The 23,944-nt window shown below is 54.3% G+C and overlaps 1 protein-coding gene across 1 annotated transcript in view; it reads left to right on the forward strand.

Annotated features, from left to right (window-relative positions):
• Positions 1 to 23,944, forward strand: part of OTOG (otogelin) — a gene marked incomplete at its 5' end in the record, with an annotated part of 74,238 nt that continues 50,294 nt past the window's right edge. Inside the window, 22 exons of the mRNA XM_080688425.1 lie at positions 1 to 112; positions 524 to 584; positions 748 to 808; positions 5,169 to 5,244; positions 6,191 to 6,283; positions 6,452 to 6,606; positions 7,800 to 7,918; positions 9,979 to 10,184; positions 10,966 to 11,096; positions 11,325 to 11,431; positions 11,750 to 11,859; positions 12,212 to 12,340; positions 13,168 to 13,276; positions 13,554 to 13,600; positions 14,088 to 14,233; positions 15,349 to 15,481; positions 16,347 to 16,524; positions 18,236 to 18,360; positions 19,337 to 19,549; positions 21,108 to 21,288; positions 22,958 to 23,032; positions 23,296 to 23,339. Of these exons, the coding sequence (XP_080544551.1) occupies positions 1 to 112; positions 524 to 584; positions 748 to 808; positions 5,169 to 5,244; positions 6,191 to 6,283; positions 6,452 to 6,606; positions 7,800 to 7,918; positions 9,979 to 10,184; positions 10,966 to 11,096; positions 11,325 to 11,431; positions 11,750 to 11,859; positions 12,212 to 12,340; positions 13,168 to 13,276; positions 13,554 to 13,600; positions 14,088 to 14,233; positions 15,349 to 15,481; positions 16,347 to 16,524; positions 18,236 to 18,360; positions 19,337 to 19,549; positions 21,108 to 21,288; positions 22,958 to 23,032; positions 23,296 to 23,339 (2,611 nt within the window). The remainder of the gene's footprint in view (positions 113 to 523; positions 585 to 747; positions 809 to 5,168; positions 5,245 to 6,190; positions 6,284 to 6,451; positions 6,607 to 7,799; positions 7,919 to 9,978; positions 10,185 to 10,965; positions 11,097 to 11,324; positions 11,432 to 11,749; positions 11,860 to 12,211; positions 12,341 to 13,167; positions 13,277 to 13,553; positions 13,601 to 14,087; positions 14,234 to 15,348; positions 15,482 to 16,346; positions 16,525 to 18,235; positions 18,361 to 19,336; positions 19,550 to 21,107; positions 21,289 to 22,957; positions 23,033 to 23,295; positions 23,340 to 23,944) is intronic.

The following is a 23,944-nucleotide window of genomic DNA, read 5'->3' on the forward strand; positions in this document are numbered from 1 at the left end:
ATGGGGGCCCCGGCCCCGCGCGTCCCCGCGCCCGCGCTCTGCCTGTTCCTCGCTTGCGCCTGGCTGTCCTGGGGTGAGCCGGCAGGGGAGTCCCTGGAGGTGCCTGCTTTAGGTAAGAGGTGTGTGGACTAGGGGAGGCCGGGGCTGGGGAACATTTAGGGGAACGGACCGGGGCAGGATGGAGAGAGGGAAGAAAAAGAGAAGGTTTAAGGGAGGCCAGGAGGACGGCCAGGGAGAGGGTCTGAAGAGAGGGACCCAGAAGGAAAGAGAGGCCTTTGAGAGCCCGGGGAATGGGTCCCAAGCTGGGCAGAGTGGAAGAGACCCAAGGTGGGAAACTACAGAGAACTGGGTGCAGAGAGTGGGATGAAAGAGGGGGACCCTTATTTAAGAGTGCCAGAGAGGGGGAAAGGATTTGAGGTGCCAGAGGAGATGTGGGAGAGGCTTCCTAACAGACGGGGGACAGGTGGTGGGAGGCCCAAAAAGAGAGGCATAATTTGAGTGGAGAGGAATTCCCTGTCCCCAGCCGAAGCACCTGCACCCCCCAGCAACGCAGAGCTGCAGCCTGCTCTAGCCCAGGACCCCAGGTGAGTAGATGTGAGCTTGTGGCTACCCCACCCACTGTTCCCATTTTTACTCCTGGTGTGAGTGACCCAGAGTTAGCACGGAGGGTGGGATGGGCCTGGGAGTGGTGGGGAGGCCTGGCCCATTCTTATCCCCTTGCCCATGCTGAGCTTGTTTCTCACCTAGCCACAGCCACCCGGAGAGGACCCTTGCCATAGGGGACGCGACAACATTGATGGGAGGCCAGGTAAGGGGAGGCCTGGAGAAGGGGGGCTTCAATGGGCAGGGGCTCATTTCTGCTGGGATCTGAGGCTGGTAGGGAGTTCCTAGGTTTCAGGAAGGCTGTCTCTGCAATTGCTCAGAAGAGAGCAAACACAGTTTCTGGTATGAAGTATGCAAATTCATAAGTCACTTCTATTCCCACTCTCCTAATCTCTTAGGGCCCTGCAGCCAGCTCATTAATCTATCTATCCATCCATCTACCTACTTTTTCTTTTTATTTTTTAAAAATATATTTTATTGATTTTTACAGAGAGGAAGGGAGAGGGATAGAGAGTTAGAAACATCAATGGAAGAGAAACATCGATCAGCTGCCTCCTGCACACCTCCTACTGGGGATGTGCCCGCAACCAAGGTACATGCCCTTGACTGGAATCAAACCTGGGACCCTTGAGTCTGCAGGCTGATGCTCTATCCACTGAGCCAAACCAGTTAGGGCCATCTACCTACTTTTTAATGGGAGGAGGGCACCAAGGTGCTATCAGGAGACAATTGAGCTCTCCCCTCCCCGAGTGAAAAGTGGGAAGGTGAGGGGTTAGGAGAGTGTGCTCTTTTCCCTGCCTGGCCCGGGAAGGCCCTAAACCCTTTCAGAGGCCCCTCTCCATACCGTGAGCAGTGTCCCAGCAAAGCTGCCCTGAGAGGGGAGAAAAAGTGGGCCACCTGGTGGGGTTTGCAAGAAGGGGTCGGCTGAAAAGCAGAGGCCTGAGCTACCATACTCTGAGTCTTGACCACTCCCTGTTGCCCACCCTCCTGGGTTCCTCATGCTTTCAGAAGAGGTACTGGTTTGTTTTCTTCCTCTGCCAAACTTCTTTGGGCTCTGGATCAGGTGACTCAGGTTCTCCTTCTAATCCTGGCCTTCACTTGTCTCCTTCCTACAACCACAGACATGTTACAAATGCAGCCCATCCGACAGCCAGGTCCCCCAAGCATCTTGAGCCTCATCTCATGCACCTTAGGGATCAAGTCTGGGTAGCTCCTTGTGCCAGCAGGTGGGGAACATCATTTATCATAGGAAACAATGTGTCTCACATTCCTGCCCTTTGAAAATAGATATGAAGACCCCAAGGTAGGAGGGGTCATGCTTACCTGTTTGTTTGTTTTTAATTTCTTATTTGCATACTTTTCCAGCTCCCAACTTATGGTGAGATACAGTTTGATTTGAAAGATAATATCTTTATTCATTTATAGCTGGGGAAAGCTGACTTGCTAGGCCCCCAGAGAGCAGGTGGAGCTGGGTCTCCTGGTGTACTGGCCTGTCCCTGGCACCATGGATGCCCCATAGGACTCCAGGGAAATGTGTTTCAGTGAGGGAAATGATCCTTACCCAAGTACCTCTTCCCCTGGTGGGCTTCCTTCCTTGCTGGATTCCAAGGTAGGCCTCCCCTTTTTCCTTGTGAAGCATCTAGACCAGGCAACCCCAGCAGGATTCTCACATTACTCATAGAACAAATAAAGGCGACGAGAATGAAGCCATCAGCTAGAAAGTGAACTTGGGGGACGCTTCAGGGCCCTCTGCCTGGAATGCCCTCATTCGTAACAGTGGGGGAATCCCTGACCAGCACCCTGCCACCCTTCATTTCAGTGCTGCCTCACTCCTACAGAGCTCAGCCATTCTCAAAGAACTGATGGTGTAGACCAGGGGTCCGTGAACGTAGGTGGGGAAAATATATTATTATTTACTGGAACTTCAATTAACTGAAATTTAGCATTCCTTTTGATTATTACTGTAGACTACACACCACGAGAGTGTTAGCAGTGTCTGTGACTGTCACCAAAGATATCGCAGATGTGTCCTATCCCCTTACAGTTGTTGCCACCTCCCGATCTCACTTATGCTCACTGCTTCAAAATGTTGGCAGTAACAGCATGTGCTGCTAGGTCTGGTTATTTAATATATTAATAAAAAGTGCAAATATTACTGTCACACATTATAACATATTTTACAACTATATTTCAATGTATTTGATTTCCTTTGTAATCTTATGTTTTATTTTAGAAACGTTATTCTGAGAAGGGGTCCGTAGTCTTCATTAGATTGTCAAAGGTGTTCATAAAAATGGCATAACAATGATTAAGAACCCATCTACACTGAAGATGAATCAGGTGGACAGGGTTTAAAATTTTTCTTCAGAAAATGGCCTCAACTCTGTAGCACAGGCTGCTTTATCCTCATAACACCAATCTCAGAGGCCACATCTGAGGTGGAGGAGAGGAGGAGAGAGACATAAAGGCCAATTTTAATTAAGCTCTTTGGGGCCCTGGAGGACCTTGGTGTTCATTGTTTTCCCTGGCTGCTGTCTCCTATTTCCTGTGGTCTCTGAGGCCCTGGGAGATAGATTACAGCCAGGGTGGGCAGCCTGAGCCCTAGGGCTTGGCCTGGGTCTTCAGGGTAGGGAGAGCTGGGGAGGACCCAGGAACTAACCTGGTCAAGGAGGGGCCAGGGACTTCCCAGGGGTCAGTAGGATAGTGAAGAGGGAGGAGGTGAGTGTCTGGAGATGAGGCAGAGAGACTCAGCCTTCCAAGGAGGGACAAAGAGCTAGGGTTGGTCTCAGGGACCAAGAGTTCTGAATACTTTCTATGTTCCAAGTCCTTTGCTGGAGGCTGGGCATTCATCCTGGGGATGCTGACAGTGAGAGAGGAAGACATGTAAGACGAGTCCCCACACTGTGTTTGTGTCTTGTTGGCCCTGTAAAAAAGAGCGTGGGCTCCCTGAGGGCAGGGATTTTGTTTTGTTCACTACACCTGGCCAGGGGCTGGGCATATAGTTCTGGAAAATTGTACAAATGAGGAGGCCGAGGCTCTGAGAGGGAAGGAGCCTGCTGTGCATAGAGACCCAGATCCAGGTGACTTTAGACATTTTGGACTGGAGTTCTGCAAGGTTAGATGTCCAAGTCAGCTAGCCATGTGGTGACTGAACACACATGATGTTCGGGACAGCCCTAATTTCAGAGGGTTTGTATCTTGAGAGACCAAGGGTTTGGACTTGGGGTCTGGAAAATAGGATTTCTTAGTGTTATTGGTGGGGAGAGGTCCACATCCCCACCTGTTGCTTGTGGGAGTGGGCTTCTTGCAAGATCCCAAGAAAAGGAATTTTCTGAGACTCACACGGGAGGATGAGCTAGAAAGCTTTATTTCTGAGGAATTAAATCTCTTGAGTTTCCAAGGTCTCATTTCCCTTTGCCCCACCTTAGAAGAAGTGTAGTTGTGGCTTTAACAGGACTAGAATTAGAGCCAGTGTCCAGAAATTTTGCTCCATAGTAGAGCAGTGTCCAGTCCAGCATCAGGCTAGCTTAGCTGGTGTTCCCCCTTGCAGTCCATCAGTCCATTGCCTGTGGGGTCCACATGGCCACATGGCTATGCAGCTATGGAGGGAACATAGGCAGGAGCAAAGCCAAAGGGACCAGAGAGCTAAGAGAGCCGTGCGCCAAGAGCCAAGAGAGAGCAAACTCTTTCGTTTGGGGGATTATGTATCCCCAAATTTTTGTGGGCTTACACTGGCTCCACCTCTTCTACTCAATGATTTGACCCAGGTTTGATTGATAAGTACCTCCCCTAGGTCATCCCAACTTCACTGGGCATGCGTCCATCCTCTTCTTTATCCAGTCCCTCCCCCCAGTAATCTGCAGGGGATGGGCTGTTGGTTCCCTGGGGAGTGTAAAGTTGCAGCTTCCTGGTGAAGCTGCCCAAATGACTTGCCTGTAATGTCTGTCCTTCCCTTTTGCTCTTTTCCTATTATTAATAGCTAGTTACTGGTAATTACAATGGTATCAGTAGCTCCACTTTGCCTGTGTCCTCCTCAGATTTGTGGTATCAGGGAGAGTCCTGACTTGGAGTTGAGTTCTGAGGACTGTGGGTGGTGATGAATGAAGCACTGTTTTTGCTGTTGGAAGATCCCAGAAGAAGGGTTGGGGTGAGGGATGGGGTGAGATGTCTTCCCATCCTGCAGTGAGGAGCTTTGCTCTGCCTCATGTGGTTTCTGTGGAGGAACATGTTTGTTCTCAAGACAAGGGGGTTTTGTGTTGAGCTGTGGAGACACAAAGGTTTACTAGAGAGAGCAGGGGTGGGGGAGGTGGGCAATATCGGAGGGGAGGGGGTGTGGCATGCCACTTTGGAGAGTAAAAAAAAAAAAAAAAAAAAAAGCCTTTACTTCTCTGGGCCTATGGCAGGCCTGAAAATTCTCCTTTCCCTGCCTTCCAGAGGTGGGCATGGGGAGGTGAAGGGCTGGGGCATGGAAGGGTCGGGGCCTCCCTTCCTCCAGATGATGGACAGAAAGGGCTGTGACCTTCAGGAAGGCTGCCCTTGATCGCATTCTCTTCCATTTTAAAAAGGAGGCTGAAGCCGTGGACTCCTTGGCCATGTCTTTCTGGGAAAGGCGGCTCCATCGGGCCAAATGTGCACCATCTTGTAAGTGGTCCCCTCCCTGTGGTCCGGGGGTGTGTGGGGGAGGGCCCAGCTGGCTGAGAGGCCAGTGAGGGCAGGACAGGCTTCCCTCGGGGCCTCCTGTGACCTCTTTTCCCTGCATGGGCTTTCTTTCCCATTCTCCAGCCCCATCCTCCAAATTTACTCTGCGTTCTCCTCCCTGGCGGAGGAGCGCCTCGCCAATGTTCTGGTCTTAGCACCATGGCCTTGTGGCTTTCCATTCTCGCACTATCTGACTCTAATGAGTTTATGCTTCCCCCTCCACTGTTTCTGTGGCCTCTTTCTGTGTTCCGTGGCTTTGCTCTTCATCCTGTCCTGTGTCCCTGGCCTCTGCCCTCACTTGTCCATGGCGTCACCTGTCCCGTATCCATGGCCCCTCTTCTTACATCATGGCTCCTTTCCCCACCACACCTTGCTCTGCTTTATGTTATTGTCCTCTGTGGCCTTTCTCTCTACTGAATTCCAGATGTGAGGCCTCTTCCCCTCCCCTGGTTTGTGCCATGGCCTCTGTGCTGATGGAGCAGTGAGGAAGAGCAGAACTTGAAGATTTTGGGGTACTGGCCCTGCTCACCCCACATGCTCCATAGCTCAGCTCTGCCTGCCTTGCCTGGAGGCCAGGCAGGAACTTTTAGCTGCAGGAGCTGATGACCAGGTGGGGCTGGTCTGGGGTCCATGTGGTGCATACTGAAGGCAGGTACCCCACTCTACCTGCCTGCCAGGGAAGGGGCTGTGCAGCCGTCTGAGGTACCCTACTTGTGCCTCCATTAAGGTTAGCTACTGAGGAATTTGGAACTTCCTGGGATGGGCATCTGAGTTCCATGTAGTGCTGGGAGGGCTGGGGCTGGGTGCCCTGGCATGAGGGAGGTGCTTCATCCCTGAGTTCTGCCAGTCTCAGCCTGATGGGGAGGTGCCTTCTGTGTCTCCCTTGCAGACTTGTTCTCCTGCTTCAACGGGGGTGAGTGTGTGCACCCAGCCTTCTGTGACTGCAGACGCTTCAATGCCACTGGACCGCGCTGCCAGATGGGTGGGTCTGGGCTCCATCCCACCCTGGGAGGGGCTATGGGTACAGGGACATTCTGGGGGCCCTGGACTGTGGGGTGAGTGGGGGTGACCCTAACAGGGCTGGAGCCCAGCAGCCTTTGGCTTGGTGCCCACTGCAGCTACACAGAGAGGTTCTCTTTTCCTGGCTCAGTGTACAATGCTGGCCCTGAGCGGGACAGCATCTGCCGGGCGTGGGGACAGCACCATGTGGAGACATTTGATGGCCTCTACTACTACCTCTCTGGGAAGGGCAGCTACACACTGGTGGGGCACCATGAACCTGAGGGACAGACCTTCTCAGTCCAGGTGAGGCCTCCCTTGACCTGCCTGCCTAGGAAGGCTCCACTAGGCCCTGGAGGCTAGTGCCCCTTGTCGCAGGCATGTACCTGCCAAGAGGCTGCCCAGGGGGCCATGCCCTGCATGGGCCATGACCTTGACCGATCCTGCCCTCTCTGCCTTGGGGTGTCCCACATTAGAGTTTTTCATGGCTGTCATCTCATGATGGATATGTTACAGTTACGTAGAGTAATGAGGTACCACTCATTCATGGATTATAAAATCAACAGAATGAGTCACAAACAGCATAAAAATCCCCAAAGAGAATAGAAAATATAAGAATGCATTACTCTTGAATGGGGTAAACATTATTTTGTAAAGCTTTTGTTTTATTTATAACGAAACAAATGTACCTATTTTTATTTCTTACTGTGGGTGCTGGTCAAAAATATTTGAAAAATATTTAGTAATTAGACTATGGGGCGGCTTTCACAGGTCCTACTCTTGGTTGAAGTGGTCCATCTGCTTAACCACATTTAACGTAGCGGTGGAAGGTTGAGGAAGAGAAACATTTTCAGACTTTTCTCTAAGCTCTGGGAGCTCTGGTGCCCCCTCACCCGCCACCCCCTGGTGCCTATGGCCTTGGAGGTGTGGGTTCTCTCTGAGCAGGGAGTAGAGGAGATGTGTATGTGACAGGCAGCACTGGAGTGACCTGGGGGTGGGGGGGAGGGCTAGACTGCTCGCCAGAGTTGTGGTAGAAGTGTGTTTATAGTGTGTGGGTTGAGAGTACCCGGTAAGTAGATACATGAGGTGAATATGTGTGTGTGTTCATTCTGTATGCATGTGAAATGGTGTGAGTATACAACCCCGCCTTTCAATTGGATGGGATAACCTGGGATGGAGAAACAAAGAGTCCATAAATGGGGAGACAGCGCAATATCGTAAAAGAGCGCTGGGATTTGAACCAGCAGACCTGGGTTAGCATCCTGGCTGTGCATGTGACCTTCGTCACTTCACCTTCTGAGCACCAGTTGCCTCCTCTCTGAAATTTAGGTAATCGCAGCTCTGACCTGCCTGTGATGTTGGGGGACTGGGCGAGGTCTCAGATGAAAGGTGCCTGGCAGGTGGTCAGCATTTCGCAGAAGCTCAGCAGGGGGCCGCTGGGTCCAGAACTGAAGTTCCCAGCAGGAACCCTGCACTCTGGCCTTTGAATCCCCCATCAGGTGCACAACGACCCGCAGTGTGGCTCCTCCCCGTACACCTGCTCCAGGTCTGTCAGCCTCTTCTTTGCGGGTGAGCAGGAGCTCCGTCTGGCCAAGGAGGTCACCCACGGAGGAGTGAGGTAACGACACCTTCTGTCCTGACCTCTCCTGCTCCGGGGCAGTGCTGGTGGGGGTGGGTGAGCACCTGCCGTTCTCAGGCCTAAAGAAAGTTGTTCTCTGGGGGCGGCAGCAGAATTTCCACTATTAGGGCAGGAACACCCTGGCCAGCTGGGTGTCCAGTCAGCTGGGTTTGCAGGAAGATGAGTCCCTCGTGATTTTCTGTGACTCTCAGGCCCTGTGGGTTTCCAGACAGGGGGTTTTCAGGCAAATAGCCATTTCCCAGAGAGATGCGAGTGTGCTACTAAAGCATGCTAATCCCCCCTCCACCCCTACAATTTGAAGAAAATCTGCCCGAATGGATAATACGCAGTTCAAGTCTCCTCAGAACAGAAACGGCACACTTTCACCCTTTTCTGGTGACATGGGGTCATTTACTGGGACATCAAGGGACCGCACAAGGAGGGAGGACTCTGTTCCCACACTAACTGGACTGTGGTTCTTTCTGAAACCTTCCTTGCTGTCCTTCCCTTCCCTGGCTGCTGTTAGTCAGTTTGTTGCCGAAGGAGAGGTGGGGTCTTCCTGCCATGACCCTTCTCCCCTTTCGCATTTCTGGCTTCAGACCTGGAAATGGGAAAACCAAGCTTTTGGTACCATTTTGATTGGCTGGGCACCTCTTTTGTTTTCCTTTCCTGATTTTTCCTGGGATTGCCAAATCCCAGGTTGGCTAGGAGATCCTATACCAGTAAAACCAGGGAAAGTGGTCCCTGCGTCTTTTCTTCTATCCCACTCTACCTTCATCCTCGGTGTTTGCTTTTCTTACCCCTTTCTCGTCCCCCTACCAAAAAAAGAAACAAAGTCCCTGTCTGCTTATACCATCTCTGCTGTCTAGGAGGGCGGAGCTAGCAAATCCAGTCACTCTAAGATTTGTCTCTGCCAAGGAAATTGCGATTTTAAAAAGCAATTTTAAAACTCTGGAGACAAAAGAATCTCTCTCTATGGTGGACTTCTAGGCACTGAGGAGTCGGGGAGGGAAAGCGGGGCCTTGGATCTCATGGTCCCAGTGGCCGTGTTGCCGAGGCAGGTGCCGTGTACCTGGTCCCAGTGGCCGTGTACCTGGTCCCAGTGGCCGTGTGGCTGGTCCCAGTGGCCGTGTGGCTGAGGCAGGTGCCGTGTACCTGGTCCCAGTGGCCATGTGGCTGGTCCCAGTGGCCATGTGGCTGAGACAGGTGCCATGTACCTGGTCCCAGTGGCCGTGTGGCTGAGGCAGGTGCCGTGTACCTGGTCCCAGTGGCCGTGTGGGTGAGGCAGGTGCCATGTACCTGGTCCCAGTGGCCGTGTGGATGAGGCAGGTGCCATGTACCTGGTCCCAGTGGCCGTGTGGATGAGGCAGGTGCCATGTACCTGGTCCCAGTGGCCGTGTGGGTGAGGCAGGTGCCATGTACCTGGTCCCAGTGGCCGTGTGGATGAGGCAGGTGCCATGTACCTGGTCCCAGTGGCCGTGTGGATGAGGCAGGTGCCATGTACCTGGTCCCAGTGGCCGTGTGGATGAGGCAGGTGCCATGTACCTGGTCCCAGTGGCCGTGTGGGTGAGGCAGGTGCCGTGTACCTGGTCCCAGTGGCCGTGTACCTGATCCCAGTGGCCGTGTGGCTGAGGCAGGTGCCATGTACCTGGTCCCAGTGGCCGTGTGGATGAGGCAGGTGCCATGTACCTGGTCCCAGTGGCCGTGTGGGTGAGGCAGGTGCCGTGTACCTGGTCCCAGTGGCCGTGTACCTGATCCCAGTGGCCGTGTGGCTGAGGCAGGTGCCATGTACCTGGTCCCAGTGGCCGTGTGGATGAGGCAGGTGCCATGTACCTGGTCCCAGTGGCCGTGTGGATGAGGCAGGTGCCATGTACCTGGTCCCAGTGGCCGTGTGGATGAGGCAGGTGCCGTGTACCTGGTCCCACTGGCCATGTGGATGAGGCAGGTGCCATGTACATGATGGGTCCTGCAGGTAGGGATGGATGGCGGATCCTTTGGTGAGGGAACTGGGCTAGTGGAGATGCTGTGAGTGATCTGGAGCTCTGGGCTGTGCGTTGCAGGGTCCAGCTGCCGCATGTGATGGGGAGCGTGCATCTGCAGAGGCTTGCTGGCTACGTCCTTGTGCGGTATCAGTCTGCCTTCACGCTGGCCTGGGATGGTGCCTCCGCTGTTTATATCAAGATGAGCCCAGAGTTCCTGGGCTGGACCCACGGGCTGTGTGGAAACAACAATGCTGACCCCCAGGATGACCTGGTGACCAGCTATGGTAAGGTGCAGGGTGGGTGGCCTCCAGTGGGTTTTGGTGGAGGGACAGGTGTGGGAGGGATGGAAGGGCCTTAGGGAAGAACCTGGGTCATGTTACTAAAGATCAGTGGGAGGCCACTTCCTACCACGTGTGTGACCTCAGTTCTTAACCACTCGACCTCAGTTTCCTCATCTGTAAAATAGTCATAATGAGAATTCCTACTAGGGTTGTGTGAGCATCTACTGGGCACTTTGCTGGGTGGGATTGACCTTGTAAGGCCTTGGGGGGGGGGGAGGATGGAGGGCCAGAGAACCAGGAAAAGAGGGCCCAGCTGGAGCTGAAGATCCCTACGGAGGAGAGGTAAGCATAAAAGTGAAGGTGCAGGGCCCAATCTTGGCGACACAGGCCCGAAGAAGGGGAGTGACGCCTTGAGCACCCACAGCATATTGAACACTTTCTGTGCAGCACCCCATATAGTCTGTGAAATGATCTCATGGAGGGATTATTGGCCCTATTTCACCTGTGGGAAAACTGAGGCCCCGTGTCCAGGCTTACACATGGTTCTCTCTCCAGTGCATGGCGTTGCCTCCCCTGAGTGTGGAGCAGTAGGGACCTACTACAGGTGTTGGGCATTCTCCCAGGAGAGTGGCTCTGTTGGGCATGCAGATTGGGATGGGAGCTCAGGAGGCTGGATTCCTCAACGCCTTGCCCACCTCTGGGCATCTCCTCAGCTCCACCTGCCTTCCCTCAGATCCCTCTGTGCACCTGCCCCCACCTGTGGTCATGCTGGTTCTCCCCACAGGGAAGCTGACGGACGATGTGGCCGAGTTTGTGCACAGCTGGCAGGAGCAGGCTCCTAACCAGCCTCCAGGGCCCACAACCTCCTCCCTGCCTCGCCCGCCGTGCCTGCAGCAGAGCCTGGGAACCATGCAGGTCGGGACCCTGGCTCCTTACCTCCCACCCTAGTGCCTGGCTTAAGTTGGTTTCCCATCTACCTCTTGCAAAGTCATTGGCTGCAGGTGCCCAGGTTGTTGGTGCCCAAGGACCCTGTCCTCTCCTCCCCTCCCCTGGGCCTAAGCTGGGGTTCCATGTGGGCTGGTGAGTCAGAGGGCTGTGTGTGGCCCTGTTGGTCCCGGCTCCAGCTCCCTGCCCTTGCCCCAGAGTGTGTATGACCGGTGTGAGATGCTGCTGAGGCCCCCCTTTGATGCCTGCCATGCCTACGTCAGCCCTCTGCCCTTCGCGGCCAGCTGTACCAGCGATCTCTGCCAGTGAGTGGGAAGCCAGGACTGGGGGTGGTGGGGAAATCCCTCTCAGTATTGGGGTGGGGCTCAGCCCGTGGGCCACTGAGCCTGACAATCCCAGGCACTGACAGATATGCTTTCCAAAGCTCTGAAATTATCTGCATAGATGGGACGGAGCTTTTCCATTCACTGAGGCTCAGAAATGGAGCCTGACCCGCCACCCGCCCATTCCTTTCCCAGCTGTGTGGAGAGCAGGGGTGCCTGAGCCCTGCAGTCTCTACAGAATGTGGAGGGCTGGTGGTGATTGGGCCTTGCTCCAGTGTTACCCCCGGTTTTCCTGCACAGGTCAGCGGGTGATGAAGCCACCTGGTGCCGGGCACTGGCCGAGTATGCCCGGGCATGTGCCCAGGCGGGGCGGCCCCTGCAGGGCTGGAGGACCCAGCTCCGGCAATGCAGTAGGTGCAGCCTGGTGGTGGGCAGGGAGGCCCAGACAAGCTCTGTCCTAGGGTTGTGGATGGCATTCTGAGGCCTCAGCTCAATGTCCTGTCCTGCTCAGAACCACAGTGAGAGCGTTAAGCCCTGAGGTCTCATCCCATGTGACAGATGGGAAACTGAGGCTCAGAGCGAGATGGACTGGCCCAGGGCCATAGAGTGAGAGGAGGATCATTCTTGCCATTGGGACTAAGGGATCAGGAAAATCAAAGCCCTTCCATTGCTGCCCCAGGGCCTAGGATAGGGACTGAATGGGTCTTGGCAGAGCTGGGCCCCTAGGGAGCTGACAGGCAATACCACTCCCTTCCTCCCAAGCCGTGCACTGTAAGGAGAAGGCCTTTACCTACAACGAGTGCATCAGCTGCTGCCCCACCTCCTGCCAGCCCAGGGCGGCCTGCGTGGACAGCGAGATTGCCTGTGTGGATGGCTGCTACTGCCCTGATGGTATGTTGGGGACGAGGGGGTGCCTGACCTGGCCAGGCACAGGTTGAGCATGAAGCAGGGACGAGGAGGATGCCTGTGCTTGGAATGAATGAAGGAAGGAGCAAACAATTAATAAGTGAATAAATGAATGAATGGGCTAAGAGAGGTGAGGATGGGGGTGGGACTGTGGCTCTTGAGAGGTTCGGCAGGGTGTTTCATTTCGTTGGGTCTGAGCTTTTTAAGGTGCGTAGATGAGGACAAGTCATCCATCATTCATCTATTCATTTAGCACAACACATTTGTTTCAACATTCATCCACGTACTGTTTTCATGATGCATAACTTTGCAGCACATCTATAGTGTGCATGCAGGCCACTTGGCTAGGCAGGGGTGGGTTAAAAAATAATAAAGATTGACTTTAGGGATCAGACTCTGATGGCAGTGAGAAGACACTTTTGTATGACTCCATTCTAAGGCACATCAACTCAGGGGTTCACACAAGAAAGGATATAAGAATTCACTAGTGGGAGAGATGGTTAGGGAAGGCTTCCTGGAGGAGGTGGTACCTATGCTGGTTCTAGATACAGTAACAGGCTTTTGAGAGGTGGTGAGGAGAAGCTAGACGTATGCAGGTTGTTTGGGATGGGTGTCTCAGCAAAGTTCTGGAGGTGAGATTATTTGCTCAGAGGAAGTTCAGATCTGGCCTGAGCTGATTTATACAGGAGGAAGTTTGAAGGTGGGCTCAGTGGTGTAAGAGCTTGGGTGTGGGAATCTTTATCACAGGGGAGCCATGAAAGGTTTGTGAACAGGAACGGAGGTGAGTTACGTGGACCTTTCTGTCACCTTAGGGTTGATCTTCGAGGATGGGGGCTGTGTGGCACCTGCTGATTGTCCCTGTGAGTTTCACGGGACCCTGTACCCGACTGGCTCTGTGGTGAAAGAAGACTGCAATGCCTGGTCTGTGTCCGCTGCTGGGGTGGGAGGAGCTGGTAAATCCCAGGGCTTTCCATCAGGGCTGCCCATCTGGGGTCTGGGAGCCCTGATGACATGAGGGCACTCACTCAGCATCTCTGAGTCACAGATGTCATTAGATTTAATCTGTGGGTGGAATCTCCACCACCCATTTCAGAGATGGGAAAACTGAGGGCTGGGGGCAGGAGCTCTGTGGACCCCGCCACCCTCCAGCATCTCTTCCAGGAAGGGTGAGCCCCTGCCTTTTTGGTTTCTGTTTCAGCACATGCACTGCGGGCAAGTGGGTGTGCAGCACGTCTGTCTGCCCAGGTACCTGACCCCCACGTTGGACTCTACCCCCTTTCTCTAGTCTCACAGTTTTGAGGGCAGGGAAACTGGGAGCCAGGCCTGCTGTTGGGGCTAGGGTGGTGGATTGAGGGGTCACTCAGGTGGGTTTTTTTGGTGTAACCACCCTCCCTCTGTTTCCTCAGAGCTCCTTTGCCTGATTAAGCGATTGCTCCATCCCACGACGGCCCATTTTTCATGGGGTTCTATGTATCTAAGGGCCTTCCTGACTTCAGGGGCTTGGACGAGAATTGGTCTTCAAGCCCAAAGCCTGGTCTCCTGTCAGAGGGAGTTCAGGGCAGGGCTGCGCCTCCCCAGTGGCCAGGGCTCCCAAAGGGCAGGCCAGGGCTCCAGACGCTGCCCTGAGTCCCGAGGACAGGGTGCTGACTCCTCCTCCTGCTCAGAGCCTGCGGGGCAGAGGCCATCCCCATGCAGCAGCTCCCATGGGTCAGCCACCTTTCTCTGTCCTCAGCCGAGTGTTCGGTGACTGGCGACATCCACTTCACCACCTTTGACGGCCGCCGGTACACGTTCCCTGCCACGTGTCAGTACATCCTGGCCAAGAGCCGTTCCTCGGGCACCTTCACAGTGACATTGCAGAACGCCCCGTGTGGCCTGGTAAGGGCTGGGGATCCCAAGCACAATCCCGCCAGCAGCCCCTGCCCTCTGCCCCTAGAGAAGCTGGGGGATTTAGGGCAGGGGCCCAGGTCTTTCCACAGCCCACTTAGCCTTCTGTCTATTGTTCTTGGGCAGAGCCTGGGGCGGGAGACTGTTTTCTGGCTCTAGAATAGCTGAGAGTCATTTTCCTTTCTTGGGCCTCAGTGTTGTTTTTTTTTAAATCTGTACTATGGCTCTAATTCAACTTAATCTTCTCTGCTTCCTTGGATTGTATCTTCAACATCTCTGTATTCATTCATGCATGCATTCATTTTCATTCATTCATTCATTCATTCATTCATTCGTTCGTTCGTTTGTTCAGCAAATACTTGTGCCCAAAGCTATGTTAGGTCTTGGAGACTGGGATGAATTGAGCCTGGCTCTGGCCTTTTGGGCCTTACACTTTGTTGGGTAAGGCAGACAAGTGACCCCATAACCCACTCTGTTATAGGCGCTGTGACAGTGTGGAGAGTACAGGGTAGCTCTCCATGGAGGAACTTTTTCTTGTTGCTATTTGACCTGGGCATCTGTCAAGTTCATCAGTGTGTGATTGTGTTGATCTCTTCGGTGCAAAGAGGTACAAATGGGCTCGTGTGTACTACCCATTTTAGAGATGAGAACCTGAGGCCCAGAGAATATTAGCTCATATCCTGCCGCCCTGTGAGAGGAGCTTGGTACTTCACAGGATGTGCACATGGAAAGAGCTCTATAAACAACCACACAAGGATGAAATTGAAGACCCAGCTGGCAGTCGAGTGGGGAGTGTTTCTGTGGCTAGACTTTGGGCCATTCAGGGGCCATCTCTGCTCTGCGTCATAGACAGCCTGAGTGTTAACTATCACATTTATTTGCATTATCCTAGCTCTGCCACTGACCTCCAGCCTGATCCTCTGCTTTCCCATTCCCCAAATGAAGGTATTTAGTTAGAGGACCCCTAATGTCCTCTCGGGCTCTGTCACCATAGGAGCCTGCTCCTGGCCTCAAACTGCACTCAGTTCTCTGCTCCTGGAGGGCTCTGTTGGGACCAGCAGGACAGACAGACTAACTCTGCCCCATGGGCCTTCCTGTCTCCCCAGAACCAGGATGGAGTCTGTGTCCAGTCGGTGTCAGTGATTCTGCACCAGGACCCTCGGAGACAGGTGACCCTGACCCAAGCGGGGGATGTCCTTCTGTTTGACCAGTACAAGGTCACCCCACCCTACACGGACGGTACGGCTTTGGTGGACGAGAGCTGGCTGGGAGCTGCTGCCCAGGCTTCTCCCAGGCTCCTCTGGCCAAAGGCACTGCCACGTGGGCAAGAGCTCCAATTCTAACACTGGGGGGATCAGGCCAGGGGCCCCTTGGTCCCAGGGACATGGATTATGGACTCTAAGATGATCTTTGTCCCCACTCCAACATGACAGGCTTCAGAGCAGTATGGCCTCTCCTAACTTAGGGTATGAATGGAGCTGTTTTCCACCCCCACTCTCAGATTTGTTTATTCATTACTGTTATCCTGTCTGACTCCACAGGGATTTGTGGTAGCTCATAGGAAGCACGACTAACAAAAATGGCAAAACTACTAAGAAATAAAATAGCACCAGAGAAAATGCAGAAGGAAAGAAGAAAGAACAGGGACTCAGGATGGAGAGGAGTGGGGGTAAAGAGGCCAAAGAAGTACAAACACAAAGGGCATAAAATTCACCACAATTGCATCTAAACTTTAAAATCGCTACAACTGAGTCCAAAGTCATGTTGTGAGCTTCCTAGTGGCCACTGTGAAAAGAATGGGCAGTTACGGACTTTCCTTTGCTAGAGAAGGAAACATACCAGTTAGTGGGGAAGCAAAGCTTTAATAGGCATTTAAAGCTAAAAGAAATTTCTCAGGTGGTGCTGCCACAGTAGGTTATCCCTGGTCCTGGTTTCATCATGGAGCAGGATTTCCTCAAGGCTCCCCACACCACACCTTGGCAGGTTTCACTGTGTGTGAAGGCTGGGCTGGGTATGGGGCTTGGAGGGCACCACGCAGGTGGTGGTGGTGGGTGGGGTGCATAGTGGCCCAACTTCCCACATCCCCCTTCGGGTTCTGTGCCAGACGCCTTTGAGATCCGGAGGCTGTCCTCTGTGTTCCTGCGGGTGAGGACCAACGTGGGCGTGCGGGTGCTCTACGATCGAGAAGGCCTGCGCCTCTACCTGCAGGTGGACCAGCGATGGGTGGAGGACACAGTGGGCCTCTGCGGCACCTTCAACGGCAACACGCAGGACGACTTTTTGTACGTGCTCCTGCCCTGGAACGGAAGGAGGGGGAGGGGGACCCGTAGGGCCAAGTATCCTAATCTCCCAAACTCCCATGGGCTCTCATGGGCCTGCTATTCACTTGATCATTTATTTCTCTCCATGTAAATTTAAGTATGTTTCTTTAAGGCAGTGGCTCAGACTTCTCTGTGCAGAAGATGCAGAGGCTGTTAAAATGCTGACCCCTGGGTCCTTCCTTTAAGAATCTGCTATAGGTTAAGGCCCAAGAATCTTATTTCTAACTAGAGGCCTGATGCACGAAATTCGTGCAAGGGGCTCAGCCTTTGCAGCCCCGGCTTCGTTCGGAAGTTCGTCTGGAAGGATGTCCGGTCTAATTAGCATATTATGATTTTATTATTATAGATAAGCACCACTGTGATTCTAGTCTATGAGGTCTATGGAGCATACCTTGAGAAATACAGTTTTAGGGCAAAAAAATCTTAAAATTAGTAGGGGTTTGAGTTGGCTCATGGTTGTTTGCTTTGACTGTGAACACCTTTAGATGAGTGCAAACCCCCAGTGAGCCAGTGATGCCAGAATTCCTGCTTTCTGTCTCACCAACCCTTCAACTTCCCTGCCTTGTGCTGTTTGCCATGGACCGGTGGAGAGTTAAGGAAGGACTCTCTGGGCTTGGACACAGTTTAGTACCTTGGGAGGGGACAGTAGTCAGGCCTTCCAGAAATAAGGACGAAGGATTGATCTTGAAGGATGGGGGTTCCGGCCAGTCCTTCGAGTTACACGCATTGGGTGATGCAGAAGGAAACGAGAGGCTTTCTTCAGCCGGAAACAAGAATTCAGATTTGCTTGGAAAACCCAGTATAAGGAAAAGCTGAGCGCTTTTCAGTGTATGCACACTTAAAATGCAACGCTCTCCTCTGTCTTGCCTGGTGGGGCTGAGGTTAGGGCAGCTGGCCAGACGGTGGGGGCAGACCTTGGTCTGCTGTGTGGGCTGCTTGCCACCCTCCTAAAGGTGAATTCTGCGGAAACACTGCTCTGTGTCACCTGAGGACTCTGGCTGCCCTGGAGCAGTAATGTGGGCAGAGCCTGCCCCCTACGGACCCCGAGGGCTCTCTTCCTGGGTTTGGTGAACCTTGGAGATGGTGATGTTTAGAAAACATCATGCTTCTCCCCCTTGCTCTCCTTTTTGTCCCTCGTGTGACTGTCTCCTACGCAGAGAGAAAGGGAGGGCAGGGGAGTTTTAGGAACTGCCAGTGGGAAGGTGAAGAAGAGGTCTGGTTCATAGCGTTTCTGTTTCTCTCTTTCTGACACGAAGAGCTGGGGGTGGGTGCAGAAGGTAGGGCAGTGTGGGCCCAAGCCCATTGTGAGTCCCTTTGGAACCTGTTAAACGGGATGTGTGCGCACACATAGCCGTAACTGTGTTTGAATGTGGTTGTGGAGGCCCGTTGGCTGCTGGCATGTCTGGCACATATCTGCGCTGTGTGCGTGTGTGTTTGCTTGAAAGGTGTGTGCAGGGGATATTCTTGGGCCTATGGTGTTCCAGTTCAGGTGGGTACATTTGTGCCTCTTACCGTGTGTGCTTATGCTTCGTCCGTGTGTGTGTGTGTGTGTGTGTGTGTGTGTGTGTGTGTGTGTGTACCTGATCAGGGGGGTGCTTACTTGGGTGAACACTGGATGTTCGCCTGGGCCCCCATGGGCAAGTGTGTGAGTGTGGCTATGTCTTGGCTGCAGGTCTCCGGTGGGTGTACCTGAGAGCACCCCACAACTCTTTGGCAATTCTTGGAAAACGCTGTCTGCCTGCTCCCCGCTGGTCTCTGGCTCCCCCCTGGACCCCTGTGATATGCACCTGCAAGCCGGTGAGGTGGGGGGAGGGGGACTGGGTGCAGTGGGACTGGTTCGAGAGACAGGAGATGGGAACCGTGGGCATGAGGATGCTGGTCCAACTGGGCAGGGTTGCTAAGAAACTGGGGTTCCCTCCTGGTGAGGGTTTGTCAGGCAGGAAGCTTCACGTTCTACCCTGTTAGGTGCACTACTGGCTCCCTTATCTCAGGGCAAAAGCCCAAGTCCTCACCGTGGCCCCATCAGGCCCTACACCCTCTGCCCATCCCCCTCATTTCACCGCCTCCTCCCCTGCCCTCCACTCTGCTCTGGCCCCCCTGGCCCCCTTGCTGCTCTCCCCACACAGCCAGGCCTCCTCTCCTCTCCAGACCTTTGCACTTGCTGTTCCCTCCACCTGGGATGCCCTTCCCTCAAGAAAACATACTTCTCACCTTTTTCAAGTTTTTGTTCAAACATCATCTTCCCATGGAGGCCTTTCCCGACCACTCGATTTAAAACCGCAATTTCCCCTCCCGCCTCAGCTTGCGATCCCTGTCTCCTTCCCGGCCTCTCTCCTTAGAGACTTCTCCTTCCACTTTTCTGTGTAAATTGTTCAGTGATGGTCTCCACCCACCAGAATGTACGCTCCATGAGGGCAGAGATTTTGTCTGTTTGTTCACTCCTGTTTCTCCTTCCAGCACATGGGTTCATGCCTGGTGGAATGCAATGTATGAGTGCATGTACACATGCGTAACATGTGTACATGTAAACACATACCCCTTTACAGTTATTTATACTCATGCATATGGCCCGCTACATGTTCACATCCAAACTCACTAAACCATACCCACACATTCCCAACCAGATATGCACACAGGCACACGTGCACACACACACACACACACACACACACACACACACACACATTCCCCTGAGCTGTGGGGAGGGGGGCAGGGGTTGGGCCTGGGCCCAGCGAGCCTGACCCCTGGCCCCGGCCCCGTGCCTCCTGTCCAGTCTCCTACGCGGTGCAGGCCTGCAGCGTGCTCATGGAGGAGCTGTTTGCGCCCTGCTCCCTGTACCTGAGCCCCGTGCCCTACTTTGAGCAGTGCCGCCGGGACGCCTGCCGCTGCGGGCAGCCCTGCCTGTGTGCCACGCTGGCCCACTATGCCCACCTGTGCCAGCGCCACGGGCTCCCCGTCGACTTCCGCACCCACCTGCCAGCCTGTGGTGAGTGCCCCACACTTGTGTGCCCATGTGAGGGGGCCTGGAGGTACGGGCGCTCCAGGCCTGAGTGTCCACCTGAACTCTCCCCTCGCATGTCCCTAGTCTTCTCCGGCCTAACATCCCGCCTCGCAAACGGCTTCTCCTGCTCTCCACCTCTGCCCAGGGTCTGGTCTCCTTGGTCACCCAGGCCTGGGACATGTGACACTCCTGTCTTACCCTCACCTCCAGCCCATCTCCAGGTCCTGTCACCCCACCCCACCCCCACCTCTCAGCACTTGCATTGCCACCACTCTAGTCAGAGCTGGAACAAGCTTTCTAAAGACCACCAGCTCCGTGGCCCTCAGGTGCACGTGTGTCTCAATGGGCATGTGCTGGCCCATACCCACCGCACCCCACCCCGGCCACACACCTCCCATCTCTTAGTTGTCTCTGTGCCCCTAGCCCAGCCGTGGGCAAACTACGGCCCACGGGCCGGATCCGGCTGTTCTATCCGGTTCTCTTGCTCTCCCCTCCGCTCCTTTACTTTGAATTTATATTAGTTCACACAAAACTCCATCCATGCTTTTGTTCCGGCCCTCCGGTCCAGTTTAAGAACCCATTGTGGCCCTCGAGTCAAAAAGTTTGCCCACCCCTGCTAGCCCCAGTACAGGCCCCACTCTGTAAGCTGTAGGGAAATGTCTGTTGAATAAATGAAAAAGTAACAGTACTGGGAGTCAGGAGGCCTGAGTTCTAAGCCAGCCCAGTAGGTAATTGCTGTGTGTCCCTGGCAAGGCCATGCCCCTCTCTGAGCCAAAGGTTCTCTAGAGGTGACTGGATAGGACCTGTGGGTCTCAGCATTGGTGCGCATTAGACTCACCCTGGGAACTTTTCCAAATGCACTTCTCTGGGTCACATTCAGTCCAATGAAAACAATGTACCTGTGGAGGGCGCTCGCATCAGCATCTTTAAAAACTCCCCAGGTGGCTTGGTGTGCAGCCCCAGTGAGAGCAACTGAGCTGGACAGTCTCAGGGGATCTACTTGCCTTGGCCCCTGGCAAGTGGGAGACCCGGAGGAGTGGGACAACAGCCAGATTAAGTAAAGAGAGGGCCATCTGGACAAGAGGCTGCCGAGGGGGCATAATTGATCTTCACAGCAGAGTGTGTTACAAGCGTGGAAATGAGAGGGGCAGGAGTGTGTGTGTGTGTGTGTGTGTGTGTGTGTGTGTGTGTGTGATGGGGTGGGTATGTGGCTTTCAGGGGCCAGTGATTTCCACTCCTCCCCCAATATCACTTCCTAAGAGGAATGCCCTGCAAAGAACAAGATACGCCAATGGCAGGGCTCAGGCTGAGGTCGGGAGGTGGGGCCCAGCTCTGCCACCCTGCCATGCTGGAGTAGTGGGAGGCAGTGGGACGCTGTAGTCAGACTGGGTTTAAATCCCAACTGTGACCTTACCCTGCTGTGTGACTTTGGGTGAGTGTCTTAACTTCTCTGGTTCTCAGTTCTCCTCATCAGGATAATGACCCTACCCTACACAGTTGTGGGGACAAGGGAGACAAAGCACAGTTCCATTTTCTACTACAGCACTGTCCTGTGAGGCCACCAAGGAGTACAGCCCCTGTGTGGCCCTGTGTGGACAAACCTGCCAGGACCTGGCTGGCCCTGAGGCCTGTGGTGGTGACCTCAGCGAGGACGAGTGTGTGGAGGGCTGTGCCTGCCCACCGGACACCTATCTGGACACCCAGGCTGACCTCTGTGTTCCCAGGTGAGCAGGTCGGCTTGACCTCTCTCAGTCGGGGAGGAGGCTGGGGTCTCCAGGGCACCTGAGACTGGGGAGCCTGCCTGGCCCTCTGATGTCCCTACTTCATTTCACAGTCACAGGGCAGATCTGGGTGGGTAAGGTGGGTGGATGGGTGGGCTCCCTCCTCAGCTCTGGTTCTTCAGGCCACTCCACAGAGACAGAACTACCCCATAGGCAGTGGGACTCTGGAGTCACACTGGGTTTAAACCCCAACTCTGACCTTGACCTGCTGTGTGACCTTGGGTGAGTGTCTTAACTTCTCTGGTTCTCAGTTCTGCACATCAGGAGGACCACAAGACAGAACCACCCCACAGAGCCAAGAGGGTCTCTCTGCCCTCACCTCCCCACTCTGTCCACAAATATTTATTGACCCCCTAGTGTGGTCCTGGCATTTCTAGGCCCAGGGAATTCAGCAGTGAACAAACAGAATGCTGTCCTCATGGAGCTCCCATTCTAGGTGGTGGGGTGCAGAACAGACAGACAGACACTTATGGGTCTGGTGGTGATCAGAGCTACAAAGCAGAGTGAGAATAGGAGTCCTTGGGTGGGGCGGGTCACCGTTATGTCAGCTGAGATGAGCATGGAAGGAAGGCCTTTCTGATGAGGCAACTTTGGGCAGAGACCTGAGGGAAGTGAGGGAAGAGTGCTCCAAGCAGAGGGGACGGGGCGGCCCTGAGGCTGCTGTAGGCCTGGTCTCAGTGTGGCTGGAAGGCATAATGGGAAGTGGAACCCTCCCAGAATCCCGGGGCTGACAGGCAAAGCCCTTGATCCTCCCCGACCCCCGGCCATTTCTCCATCTGTAAAATTGTTTCATATTCGACTGAGTGGTGGGGGCTGGAGAGAGGCCTCTTTTGGGGGTAATATCAGAATCACTCATGCCTTTTTAAACTCCAGAATCCTCCCTGGAGATTTAGCGCCCCTCCCCCCAATGTTGAGTATTGCCAACGAGGGGAGCCTCTGTACGTTGTATGTGTGTGGGGCAGGGGGGCGACTGGAGAAGGAAAAAGTGACTGAGAAACCTGGGGGTGGGATGAGTTCAGACTTCCCTTCCAGCCCCCAGTGGCTCTGCTCCAAGACCTGCCCTTGGCTATAGCCCACAGGTGCTGTGGGAGGCATGTGAGGAGGTAACAGTCTTTGCCCTCAGATGACCTACAGTGAGGAACTGAAAGACAGCACAAGGATCCTTGCCTTTCAGGGTCCCTGTGAGGAGCAGATGACATGACGTATTGAGAGGCCTAGCCTGATGCTCAAAATATGGGACAACCTATAGGCAGAGGCCTGAGCAATTAGAACAGATGCTGGGTGTGAATGACCAATACAAGAATATGGCCCTGTCCCTGACACGGCATGGGCTCAGGAAGCTTGGCCTTGACTTTACATCCAGAAGAGATTGGCGTTGGGAGTGTACGGAGACCCAGCTCGGTGGATGGGCCTTGAGTCTGAGGCCCACCCCTGACCTCCGTCCCTGGTGCCAGGCTGGCTTCCTCATTCCCTGGAGATGTGTCACATGTCACAGTAGATGCCATTAGATGTCCCTATGCCCCTGGCTGGCAGAGAAGTGAGTCCCTGTCCTTGGCAGTCCCCGCCTCAGCTCCTGCGTCCGCTCACTGTTCTCTGCTCCTGTGTTTTATAGGAACCAGTGCTCCTGCCACTTCCAAGGAGTGGACTATCCCCCGGGAGACAGCGACATTCCGTCTCTGGGCCACTGGTGAGCTCCCTGTGGAGCAGTGCTGCTGTCTTCTCTGTCAGTGGAAGTTGCTAACTGAAGAGAGTGCATCTGAGCAGAACGTCCCATGGATGGCACCCACCCTGCACAGGAGCCAGGGACAGGCAGCGGGAGGGATCTGGGGGCAGTGACTCAGGGTCTCCGGGTCCTGCAGTGACTGGGGTTTGGTGTCTGGGCTGTGCAGTGACTGGGTCAGCTGACTAGCACCTCTCTCTCTCTCTCTCTCTCTCTCTCTCTCTCTGCAGCCACTGCAAAGATGGGGTCATGAGCTGTGACAGCCGAGCCCCAGGTACGGGGACTGGAAGGGAGGGGGCTCTTCCATGTAGTGGGGTTATAGAGAGGAGATTGAGGAGCTCAAAAACAGATTGGGACGGGGAGAGGCCACCCCCAATCTTGCCCTACACTGAGCCTTCTGTGTTCCTTGCCCTCTCGGGAAAGACTCCAACTTGGAGGGTGGCGTCCAGAAATCCTGTCCCAGCCTCAGTCCCACCCTACTCCTGTCCTTCCTGCTTTCCTAGGAAAGCCTGAGACTGTCTCTCTCAGGGGGAGCAGCTGGTGTCTGGACGGTCCCTGGAGTTCCCCTGGGTCCTGGATTTCCTGGGCCTGAGCCATCACATGTCTACTGAGGCAGACTCTCTGCCCAGTCGGGTGCTGGACATGGGGGTCACAGAGATGGGGAGGACAGCCTGGGCCTCTGAGACATTCCCAGGCCATAGAGATGGGGGTGAGGTGGCCTGGCAATGGGTCAGCCTGTGAGGGGCTTGGAGGTGGTAGAACGGAGACTGGGGTCTTCAGGGAGGGTCTCTTGGGGCAGAGGAGGCCACTGAGGGTGGAGATCAGCATAGAGGGGACCAGAGACTAATCATATGGCAGGTGGCAAAGAGCAGGGCCTCC

Source organism: Plecotus auritus, assembly GCF_963455305.1.
Source record: "Plecotus auritus genome assembly, chromosome: 9".
Taxonomy (NCBI): domain Eukaryota; kingdom Metazoa; phylum Chordata; class Mammalia; order Chiroptera; family Vespertilionidae; genus Plecotus; species Plecotus auritus.